This window comes from Hoplias malabaricus, chromosome 8 (genome assembly GCF_029633855.1).
Source record: "Hoplias malabaricus isolate fHopMal1 chromosome 8, fHopMal1.hap1, whole genome shotgun sequence".
NCBI lineage: Eukaryota > Metazoa > Chordata > Actinopteri > Characiformes > Erythrinidae > Hoplias > Hoplias malabaricus.
Window position 1 is genome coordinate 21,125,435 of NC_089807.1, and position 12,613 is coordinate 21,138,047.

The 12,613-nt window shown below is 40.3% G+C and overlaps 1 protein-coding gene across 3 annotated transcripts in view; it reads left to right on the forward strand.

Moving 5' to 3' along the window:
* Window positions 1–12,613, forward strand: part of thada (THADA armadillo repeat containing) — a 79,744-nt gene that overhangs the window by 63,272 nt on the left and 3,859 nt on the right. For all 3 annotated transcript variants that reach the window (XR_010804044.1, XM_066678684.1, XM_066678685.1), the window contains 5 exons: window positions 257–654; window positions 3,784–3,908; window positions 6,977–7,049; window positions 7,502–7,661; window positions 7,781–7,903. Coding sequence is in view for 2 of the 3 variants with exons in the window: in XM_066678684.1 (XP_066534781.1) it covers window positions 257–654; window positions 3,784–3,908; window positions 6,977–7,049; window positions 7,502–7,661; window positions 7,781–7,903 (879 nt within the window). In the remaining variant the exon portion in view is untranslated. The remainder of the gene's footprint in view (window positions 1–256; window positions 655–3,783; window positions 3,909–6,976; window positions 7,050–7,501; window positions 7,662–7,780; window positions 7,904–12,613) is intronic.

Below are 12,613 nucleotides of genomic sequence, written 5' to 3' on the forward strand. Positions count from 1 at the left end.
TGGTATAGCATGGTGTTCCTGCTCAAACTGGAAATTGAGCCCCAGTTTCCTGTGTGACAGTAAGTGATTACCAGCTACACTATGCCAAACCTTCTCTGAACTAAATGGGGAAAGATGGAACCTTTTTAATATTCATTATTAGTACTATAATTACATTTAACATAATAATAGCACTGATTTCTGTTTAATAAATATATGGATAGTTGAACAGCAAATGTGGTTCAACTGCCTGTCCCTCTTATTTATTACCCTTCAGATTCTCAAATGATGAAACTACGAGAAGATACTCTGGCCATTCTTCTGGAATCTGAGCTTGTGGCTCCTCGTGGCCCTCAGGAGGTGCAGCTCTCAGGGCCTGGAGCAACAAAATATCTACAGAGCATGACTCACTTAGCAACTGATGTTTGTATAGTGTCACCCACTCTGTGGGCGACCCAGGGTCCAGACGGCATGCAGAGAGACCTCCTGAGGTGCCTGCTACAGTCCCAACATTATGAGGTGCAGCAGCTGGCCCTGGAGAGGTTGCTGGAGAGACTTGAGATAGATCAAGAGAAAAAGCAGTGCACTGATCCTCATGTTCTACCGTTTGACCTCAGTGTGACCACTTTGACTCGTCTGGTTCTGAATGAGACTCATCCCATGTGCCTGGCCAAGGTAAGAGATCACGGTTATTGTCTTCTTTAAGTCAGATCTCTCTCTCTTACCCACAGACAAAATTATAATAGAACTGTGAGTACATAAATAATAGCCCACCATGCTGCTCATCTCTCATTCATCTACACTGTAAGTGTTTATAGCTCATTTACTAAAGCCCTGGACTAAATTCATGTAGGTTAGTGGGCCGGCCTCTCATGTGCTGCAGGGGGCGTAAACTGGCGAGGCTCTGATCAAAGTGTTTTGTCAACTGTGTGCTCACGGAATCCAGCTGTCTAAATGATACCTGCCCTGCAATAGGGGCTTCCTTCTGATTAGCTGGATAAACAGTGTCTCTGCAATAACAAACTTCAGCACAGGAGTTGCTCACAGTTAAATCTCAGTGGGGAGACCTCCAGATGTTTGATTTAATTTCCACTCATGAATTACAAATGCATATACACATGCAAGCAACATGCGTGCACACGCACACACACACACATGCTGGAGTAAGGGTAAAGGCAGATTGTTTAGCAGAAAAGAATCAAGTTTCAATCTCTTGTAAGTACTCAGCCAACCATCAATTACAGTCCTGTTCTGCCATTCCTAGCATTAAACGCAATTCAGACTCATCAGCTGTGTGCATGCATGTGTGTGTTTGGGCTTTAATACATACAGGCACAGACAAACTTTTGGACAACCCGGACATACAACATTTTACACCAGATTTAATACAGGGGAGGAAATTATCATTATTGTTTTCCTGGTTTGTGTAAAAGACTTTGTGCATTTTATATTTTATGTTGTTCTGGCCAGTATGTTAAAAAAAAAATCTAAATGGTGCCCCAAATTTTGCAAAATAATGCTGTAAGTTTGTTCTATAGAGCTTTTATTTATTTATTAAAACTTTTTTTTCACCGAACAAGTAATTTGAGCAGGACTATCTAAACTTTGCATCAAATACATGGTGTGTGTGTGTGAGAGTGAGGGGTTATTTAGTGTGCATGTGTGTGTTATTAGCCAGCCGTTAATGTTTAAATAACTGCTGTGAAGCTGTGCCTGCTGGCCTACTCCATGGTCTTCTCACTGGCTCTCCACAGTGAGCCCTGTGCTCCACTAAAGCATTCTGGGAAGAAAACTGAGGAGGGAAAATTTGTGATCCTTGGCAGGCCCAGTCCACCGCTTTTGCATACACACTTATACATCAGATTTAACAGTTAGGAACCTCTGCTGTAGCAGTGTAGAGCCTAATGCTTTCACCTTTCTCCAGGAAATACTCATGAGTCATTGATGTCCTAGACTGGGTTCACACTGTGTCTGTGCCACATGTATGAGCACCATTAATGGGGTGTATTTGGCTGTTTTTTGTTTATTTTTGTACATTTTCAAGAAAAACACCATGTTATATATGTCAAATGAAGATTTCATGTTTGGAGAATGTAAGAGAGAAGACATGTCTGTGAGAGTCTCCTAACAATTCCTGTGGGCAAAGTGTATCTAAGGTTCTTCTTTTACTCTGTTTTCACTTTGCCTTTGGAGAGAACCAAAATATAGAACTCTAAAACCAAAACAGAGAAGTATATGAAGCAAAACCGCCATAAGTTTTTGTGTGTGCTGACAGAACTAATTGATAAGCAGTGTGAGCCTTTAAAATAATTTTTCATTAATTCAGTCATTTCTTTCCCTCTGAGACTCGTGAGGCCAAATCAGATTTTCTTTTCTACTGCGCTAATAGAATGACACTGAATAGCTTAACATGCTGGAGGAGACTGCAGACTACTTTGATCTGCTGCGTTGACTGACAGAAGCCCCCACTAGCCAACTCTGAGCTGCTGGATATGGGAAAAGGAAGGAGCCATCCTACCTGCCTAGAGTCTAAGGCCAATTGTGCTCTCTAGGCCTTGCAGCCACAGGAACTCAAACTCATGACTTCCTGATGATAGAAACAGTTCCTAGAGCGCTGCTCCATTCTGGAGCCCTAAAGTATTTTTTTATTTTTATTTATTTATTTTTTATAGATAAATGCCACATTGACATTGCCCCCTAATTAAAGCTATGAATGACTAAGTTTTTCATCTTTAATACAGACATACCATTATCAATATCAAACAATATTATATATTGTACAAAGTCTTCAGTAACTGAGTTGAAAATAAATTGGATGCAATAAGCATTTATCCATTCTCTAAGTTTTAAAGTGAATAAATATATTAAATTTGAATATCAAATTAGAAAACAAACAAAAAAGGAAACTTAATAATTAAATACATAACATTTTATGTTTGATCTCAGTGTGTGTATAAGCTTAAAAAAGTCAACAAATCACTTTTGTGGAGTATCAGTATTTACAGTTATTACCCAGTAATAAGTAAAGTATTACCCAGTAAAGTACCCCTCTCTCTCAATCAGTGTTTCATTAACTTAGGTATGCTGCTGATAAAATATAAATAAATAGATAAATAAAAATAGCAGTTCCATGTATTGGCTAGAGTGCAGTGAGAAGTCAGAAACCAATCCTTAATTCTTTTAACTGCATTTCTTCTCGTTATATTGTGTTTTTACTGGCAAAAACAACTTACTATGTATACATATGTATGTCCACATAGCCTGACCATGTTTAAAATCAAACATACGCGTGTGAGTGAGCAGCAGCTGTTGGACAGTGCAGTAATATCTGTTTGAAATATAATCAGGAACAGAAAGCTATTAAAAAATCCCCAGCCTGCTCCATTTGGCTGTAAAACACTGTTATTTAAGGTACTTATAACAACCTCACACTTTCTCCAAAGTAATCTTGAGCCAAATATGACGGAAGAACATCAGCAAGGCCCTGTGCACTACCTGACCCGTCACGGAAAGAGGAAAAAGAAAAATAGCTCTTATTCCTCAAGCTCCCTTGTTCCTCTGAGATGCCTTTCAACATCGGGTAGAAAACAGCACATGCAAACCAGAACCAGATGTGTTTCACTTGTGGAGGGACGGAGGGGTGAAAGAAAGGAGAAAAGCCAGTGCCAGACTTGTGATAGAAATATGCAGATTGATGGGTCTCAGAGAGAACACCTAGAAACACAAGGCTTGCAGTCAAAGAGAGATTACACTACTGCTGACACTCTCCATCTCTCTCTCTCTCTCTTATCTTTTGTTTTTCAGGTTCTGCAAGTTCTCTCTATTGTCCCTCTGTCGTCTCTCTTGCCGTGGAAGGATGGGAGCATCTGTCTAAGTGATGAAGAAGCTCTGGAACATCTTCTGTCTGTGGCTGAGAAATCTTTTCACAGGTGAGTTGTAGAAGAAAGAGTAGGCCTCACATTTAGAATCAGAGGCAGTAATCACTTTTATTTTCTGCAGCATACCTCTATCTTTTAGAAACTACTTCTGTGTCACCACTATGGCCCTTCACACTCTTTTTCGCCCACAAGTTACATGCATTTTAAACATGTACATAATACTCCTGCTGAATTCTTTTTACTGATTAGTTCTAGTGACTTAGTAATTTCTCCAAATTAGGAACTTCACAAGAGAAAGGAATAAACCTTCTTAACCAACGGAAGTCGATGTAAACAGATCCAAGTAATTATGTAGCATTTCTATTGGTCCGTTCATCATGAAAATTTCACACAATGTGAAGAACAGCTGCTGTGTTCAAATGAAACCATAAACTAAAAATTGACAAAAATATAAATAAAATGTTTTCTCAGACAGCGACTATTCCATGTATGTTTTTCCATATATAGTACCAGTCAAATATTGGACACACCCACTCAAGGAGTGTTCCCTTTGTTTTGGGCCATTTTCCACATATTGTGAATGTACAGTACCAGTCAAAAGTTTGGATATCTTCTCATTTAATGGTTTTTATTTCTTTGTTATCATCATGTAGTAAACAAAAAAGTGTTAAATAAACCAGAACAGGTTTTATACCTTAGATTCTTCAAGCTGGCCACCTTTTCCTTTGATGACAGCTTTGCACACTTTCTCCGTTCTCTCATTCAGCTTCATGAGGTTGTCACCTGGAATGGTTTTCAGTGAAGAGTTGTGGCCTCCCCAAGAATTAATCTGTAGAACAACTCGCCACCTTAATGTGTTTGAGAGCATAACTTGGGTTGTGCAGAGGTAGTTCTATACAGTTACTAGTCCTATTCCACCAATGACTAAAGAGAAGATTTGCCCCATACTGTACGTCCATCACCATAGTTCTTTGTGACTGGTGATGTGTTCTATTTTGCTAATGCCAAATATTGCAAATATCACCATCTGTCAGAACTAGCAGCGACAGCCTAGCACCTTTCCATGATGATTTCAACATTTGGCAGCTGCTTTTCATTTACAATAAGCAAGGTTTGCATATTTCAGATAAGGTGTCCCGTTTAACAGCTACCACACCCAGAAAAGATGTGAAAAGATTTCCACCAACCCTGTTTGTCTTTAAGAAAACCCTATCCTGATGCATAGCAGCGGTTATGGCCATGGGTATGACCACAGTGGTGGCAGAAGGTCGCTGACAGTGTGCAGGGAGGGAGGGCTATTTCGCTCCACAGCCGAATGGTTTCAGATGTGGGCTCTGACCATGAAAGGGACCACACATACCTGTGGTAAGCAGCATCCCTGTACATGCCAATCATCCATTCACGGCTGAGATAGAGCATGAAGGATATTGATTTTCACCTGTTAGGGCTTGGGGCTGGTTATGGTCCTGTGAATCATGCATATATGTGTATTTGGTTATCTAACTACACTGGCAGAGATTTTGTTGAATTCGTGGAGGTTATGGAAGGTGAATCTACATACTCATGTCCTTTCTTACATATGTGGGTACAGGCAGTTGCCTATGCATAAGTAGTCTCTGTGTGTGTGTGTGTGTGTGTGTGTGTGTGTGCCTCTCTGTCTCAGGGTCACGCACCTGGCGACAGGTGTGTGTGTGTGTGTGTGTGTCTTTTGCAGTGCATGGCCGAAGGGACCTCCAGTCTGAATTGCACACAGCTTCCCATTTCAGACCCATATAAATGCATGCCCTGTAGTATAGAATTACAAAGGCCTTCAATCTAAAACCAGATCGTCCCTTCTGCGGGCCAGGGGCCAATGAGCCTACATCAGCATTTAGAAATCGTTTGTGATGTATTGTTGTTGTTCTCAGCGACACGATGCAAGCAGTTTTGGAGTGCAGCCGTTGCACTGTGATTAAGCAATGCCTTAATACTCTGTGTGTGTGTGTGTGTCCTTTGACTCCATTTTCATTTGTTAGAGGCACTGTGTAATTGCACATTTGCTGGGTGTATTTCGGTTCCAGTTCTCTATAGTACAACACATGGGCAGCCCACCTGTTTTGTGATGGGGTTGGAGCAAAACATGGTGGCAGCACAAAGGACACATTTGTGACTGCACTGAAAGAGGCTTCTGCTTTCCATACACAACTGAATGTGTGCACCACTGTGAGCTTTGATGTGTTTGAATGCTTACTGTAACCTAAGGAGCATTGCATTGCATGTAGTCACATAGAACATGCTTTACCAGATTCAGTTTTTGAGGGGTCTGTGTGTGTGTGTGTGTGTGTGTGTGTGTGTGTGTGTGTGTGTGTGTGTGTGTGTGTGTGTGTGTGTGAGGGAAAGAGAGAGGGTGTGTGTGTTTGCATGTTTGTTTTTATACATGTTTCATTTTAAAGACAATTATATCCTTTTAGGACTTGAAAGGACAAACAGAGAAAAACAAGCCTATTTTATTGGGACCAAAATGCTCCTAGCTCTGGATCTGATTGCATTTTTCTTTATTTAGATCCTTCAGAAGGGAAACAAAACGTGGTTACTGTAATTGAGGTTAGTGCTAGGGTTAGGATTTAGAATAGAACTTTGTTGTTCAAATATTGCAATTGCCTTAGCTGTCAATTTCTTAGTGAAAGTAATTTAAAAACATATTTTACAGCAGGGGTGCCCAAGGCATCGATGATGATCGACCAGTCTATTGCACCATGCACTTTGATAGATCTCACCTCATTTAAATAATGTGAGATAGCCTCTTCCCACATTAAAATAAAACCAAATATCAGTCCACACCGACTTCGTCCAGTAAAAGCAAATGAATGAAACGAAAAAGGCAACACATTCTCATTCCCAACTCAAATTTAGCTGCTTGGTCTGGAGACCAGATATGGTGGGGACCCCACATAGTGTCATACTTGGATGAGCAAGGTTGGCTGAAATACTCAGAGCGTGACCTACACCTACACGTGCTTCACTTAAATAATGTGGATTGGCCTTTTTCCACATGAAAATAATTAAGTCTGAATATCAGTCGACACTCACTGCTGATTAGAGAAACCGGCTTGATAAGTTGTCCCATGTGTGTGTTTCAGCTTGGAGCTGCACTGTGCGTCCCTCTCTTTGGCCTCTAGACTAATGATCCACCTGGTAGAAAAGAAGCAGCAGGTAAGAACGAATATGGGGGTGTGATAAAAAATGGCATAGCATTGTATGAAAAAGGCGTAACTCTGGAACACATAAACCTTAAGTTGAATCTTCTATAATAGATTGTGTACTTACTTTAGCAGGACACAATATAAACATTTATATTTGATCTCTTTCTCTCTGTCTTTCCTAATCTTTCTGGCTCACTTTCCTATGAGTGTTTTATTAACAGCTGCTTGCATTGGTTGTAGGTCATTCAGATGTTTGTGAAGGGCCATTAGACAATTAGCTGCTAGGTGTTAGGTTGGGTGGGGAGTGTAGCTGTGAATAAACATTCATTTACTTCTCTCTCATTTGAATGCCACTGTGAATCAAAATACAATGCATTTTAAATGCACAGAAGACATTTCTTTGGGTGAATTTGTCGGAGACTTCTCAGTTCGGAAAACGTTGGAGTGTGTGTTTGCATGCAGGAGGAAGAAGGTGAGGCTGCTGTGGCGCATGTGGCCCTCTGGGAGGCTATGGTGGCACAATGTTGTTGTGAGGAGAGGCCAACAGAGGTCAAACTGACCGCTGCCGAGGTGCTGGTCAGAGCCACACCCACTCTGCTGACTGCTTCAACTCTGCCTTTGGGTAAGAGTTGAATGCGTGCTATATATATGATTGTGTGGAAGTGGAATAAATCTATATCCATCTGTCAAAATCTGTAACAAAATAAGAGCTGTAAAGTGTGTGTGTGTGTGTGTGTTAAGGTATCAAAAATACACTGGTGCTGTGGCAGAGTCTCTTCATTTTACTTCAGGATGAGGACCAGGATGTGCGAGATAAAGCTGCTGACTTCATTTGTTATGTGCCAAAACACCTTCTCCATACAGGTATAAACACACAAACAAACAAACGCTCAAAATCCACACATGACCTCAGTTTTTAGCTTCAGTCAACTATACCCAAGACACCTTCTGAACACTTGACCACCAGCTGAAATCACATGCAGGCAGTGATACTGAAATTGTATCCTCGCATTTCGAGGATGTATTTTAAAGCAAATGGGAGAAATGTGCTCGGTTTAGGATAATCTACAGTATTTGTCTCAGATTTGGCTGATACAGTATTAACTCCATCCAGGGCTACAGAGGCGGGGGCTGGGCAGTGAGTTTCTGTTTATGACCTTTTCTGGCAGAGCAAAAGAACTGAGGTGTGGAAGAAAGGAGGACTAGCAGCCCTTAGCCTTTGAAATGGATGTGTGAGACTCAGTGATGCAGAGAGCAGGAACAAGTCTGTCTCCTAAATTAGTCACATCAAAAACATGTCACCGCTAGGAAGACTGTCTATGGCCTGATAAGCAGTTTCACACCCGGGGTGGGAGTGCTAGCCAAAAAAGAGAGCAAAGGCCAAAGAGAGTTGTGCTCTAAAATGATTTCAGATACAACAATGTATTGTTCTGTAAATACTGCTTAAACAAGCAGGATTAGTTCAAATGTGCACATACAACCAACACTGACAACTCAGAATTCCTGATATCGCTTTTGTGTTTCATTATGCTGTATTTGCCACCTCAAATTTAAAGTCACTATAGCAACTGAAAGAAGTCAGTAAATATGCAGATTTACTCAGGTTATTATTATTTTTTTTCATATTTGAGTGAGAGAAACCCTTTTGCTGTGAGTGTTTCAGTAACCCAGACGGTTAAAATCTGAATTCAGGCCTTTCTCTCCCTGCCATAATGTGACCCCCTGTCTTCCACAGGAAGAGCAAAATCAAATTAAACATGTTCCTTCAGTACAGTATCCCAATACAAATTGGATTAGAAATCTGAACTGCCCCACCATCATAACTGAGAAGGCTTTTAATCTGGAGATGGGCACATGTAAGAACATTATTACAAGGGAGGAGGATTTAATTTTTGGGTTGGGATTAGGGAGTGTTAAAACATTTTAGAACATGATTAAGAATTGAGCTGGACTATTCCTTTGTGTTTTTTCTTGGCATTTTCTGTGTCCACTGTGCCCTTCTACTAGTTTCACATAATACAGCCCAGACATCAGAATATATTTAACTGTCCTCTCTACATTTCCAAACAGCCAGCTACCATTTTAAGGTATGAGCGTACTGTACATATTGTAATGATTATTGCCTCAGTAATTAATAGCTATTGTGGGTACAGCATGCATCAGCGATGAGTTTGGGAGATGAACAGATTGCTCGCTTGAACTTATGAACCTCGGGTGCTGATATGGAGAACCTTCCCCCTAGAACTGCATTAGCTATTCTGAGTTGTGAGCCTGAATAATGGTTAAATCAGCAGTCCGAATGCAAAGATATTACTTCAGTGTTATCCCCATCAATTTGTCCAAGTTCATCCTTCGAGTGGAGTATTTCGAAAATGGATTTTCAAAAGAGCCAACATTTGTTGAGAGAATTACTCCAGCCTTTGTTGCTGTTGGCTAACTTGCTGGAATATGGGAAACATTTTTAAGGTTAAATGCACTATCAAACAACAGAGGCAGCAAGCGTCTTAACAGTAAGGCTGTCTTTGTCATTTCTGCAGCTACTGCAGTCTGGGTTTTCTGTAATAAATTACTAAGAAAGAATCTGATCAGTGGATTATCCATCTTCTGCAATAAGACTCTCCTTGTATTGCAAATGGATATTCATTCATTCATTCATTCATTCAATTATTCATTCATCAGAAAAGGAGAAATGGTCCTCTTTGACAAGCCCTTATTGATTTTTCTCTTGGTGTTCACAATAAACCAAAAAAAAAACTGGGATCTTGTTTTTTTTTTGCCTTTCAGTTCCATTTGTCTTTAAAGAGTGAGTTTCCACTGCAATTTGAGTATTTCTGTCCAAGCCCTACACCTTTGTAACTTTTGGACACATGGGTGATACAATAATTCTCTCTCTTGACATGTGAAGCTGTAAAGGGTCTAAAGGTGATGTTAAGTTTGCAATGATGTGTCAGACGATGGTCGTCTCTCTTCTGTATCTTTTTGAAATTAGGTCCTATTCATAGTCTTTGAAGTTTGAATTCACTAACAGATCTTTATCCATTCAGGTTCTTGCTGATCATTTATTTTAAGATGTACTGTGACTGCAGAGTTTACAGACTGATGTTATTTAATATCAGAATGGAATAATCACTTTAGAGATCTTTCTTGGGCCACATTTTTTAAATTTGTTTATTTATGCAAAAGAAAGAATTATAATTATAATGTAATTGTAGCACACACACAAAGAGAATATGAGCTGTCAGAAAATAGATATTAACTGACTTTGATAAGGACATGTTCTCAGTCGTATCATAGAATTAAGTTATTGCCAACAGCAAGCAGCAATTTATTGGCTAACATGAAGTAAAAGCAGCAGTGTTTTTTGTGTGTGTTTGTTTGCATGCACCTACTGCCGTCTCTAGTTCCCGTAGATCTTGGGAGGAAGTTAGAGCTATAAAGTGATGTGTTGTTTTCTCACCTTAATACCACTCTCTTTCACACCAACACTTCTTTCCCACAGCCTTGCACACCTCCGTTTCCAAACTGGAAGCGGTTAAATGCATCTGCAAGTTCACCCGCAAAAACATGCTCCACGTCACAGATTCCATTATTCTTGCCTAAGAGAACAGAAAATAAGATGAAAAATATTTACATCAGCTGTTTAATGCTTGTTGGGTAAGCACTGAACAGAATGTCATCAGTACATCTGTATTAGCTTGTGTCTTAGTGTAATGTTCTAGAAACAGCATCTGCTTTCTGTGGAATTTCATTGGAACAATTGGGCAAAATATTAGAAGTGAAACAAGCATTCAGTGTTTCACTGAGCAGTGGAATGGGCTGGTGCTGGTGGACTTGTGCTCACAAGGTGGTCCTACTGTCACTTACACCAACATAAAACACACTGACATATTCTAGGTCACGAATGTCTGATTTTTGTGTCACAAACCCCTCGTTCCCTAACCACTCTTTGCTCCCACATACATACACACATGCACGTGCACACAGAGACACCCGACACTCAGCCAGCTGCAGTGACTCAAGTCTCAGATTCGCTGCACACCAAAGCCCCTCTTGCTCGTTACTCAAAAAAAGGGTTTTTTAATTAGTTCCAGCCCCATGACTCCCATAGATCGATTACGGGAATATAGCTTTCTGCCTTCTGGAATCTTAGCCCGACTGCGTGTCTAAGTAGCCTGGGCGAAGCGCCCCAAAACAACACTTTTCAAGGACTCCAGGGCAAGATCAGTGCCAAGCATTTGGAAGATGTCTCACCCCAGCTAGTTTCCCACAGCACAGTCCTTGCTGAAAAACATGGAAGCATTAACCAGGCTTCACTCAGCCTCATCATAAAAGTAAACATTACACAATCAGAATGTTTCCTTTAAAAATATAAAATGACTTATTAGTCAATACTCTCGATTTCTTTAAGCATGTGTGATGTAATTGTTTAGTTTGGTACTGGAGCTACAAGTCTGATTTAGACAAAACTAGGGAGAAACCAATTCAAATTGGCCAAGCTTTGAATTATGTTCCAATTGCCTCAAACATCACAAGTTTAAAGCTGTTTCACCTGTTTTCTTATTTACATTTTTATGTCCTTTGATGTGAACCATGTATTTAAGAGTAGTTTTATGCTAAATGCTGCATTCTAGGTAAACAACACAAGCCAAAATGGTGATAGACATGTAGGATTTGCTTAACTCTTAAAACTAATATATTTAATATAGCTGAAAATAGAAGCTTGAATTCTGTCAGCTCTTTTCTCTGTTTAATAATAAAGTGTGCCCTGTCTATCAAGCTTAGAATTGCACAGATGTAATGTGTTGCAGAACTGGTACTGTTTAAACAAAAATGTATTTTAGAGCCATGTTATGTATTATTTACTGTTTTTCATAGTTCATTAGATTGGAAGGAACAGACAGAACAAAAGGCATATTTAAGAAAGCTGTGTTTATGATCCACTTTCTTTCAGTTTTGTCATGTCTGCCTCTTCTGCTTCTAAGTTCAACGTTGTGTCAAGTTGTGTCATCTCATGTCTGAAATGGTGAAACAGTCGCACGCATGCTTCTTACGCATAAGCACATGCGACATCTTAAGCATTCCTCGCTAAGAACAAGGACACATAAACATATATGTGCACAAGCAGACAGACACACATGCATATAAACACCACCACACAGATAAAAACAGAGAGGCCGAGCCATGTGAAGCGGGGGCGTTGTGTAAGCCGAGGAGAGGTTGGGAAATCGCGTTAGTGAAGTGTGAAACCACAGAAAAGGGCAGAAATGGAAAGCAGCTTGAGTTTCCTATTATGCCTTTTAATGTCTGAGTGCTGGTGTGCTCAGTCCTGGACTGTTTCCAGCCCTCCAGGCCCATGCTCCCCCAAGGGATGAATAGCGGCTCTGACATCAGAGCCTCAGCCAGGCGAGAGATGGGCCGTACCAGCACATTACCCACAGAAAAGCCCATGTCAGTCCTGATCAGCTTCCTTGAATCAGCACTTATAATGTACAATCAACAGCTTTCTGCATTCCCTCGAAGTCTACTCGAACTTCCCCCTCCACTCAGGTAGTAAAAGGAAAAACGATCCTCATC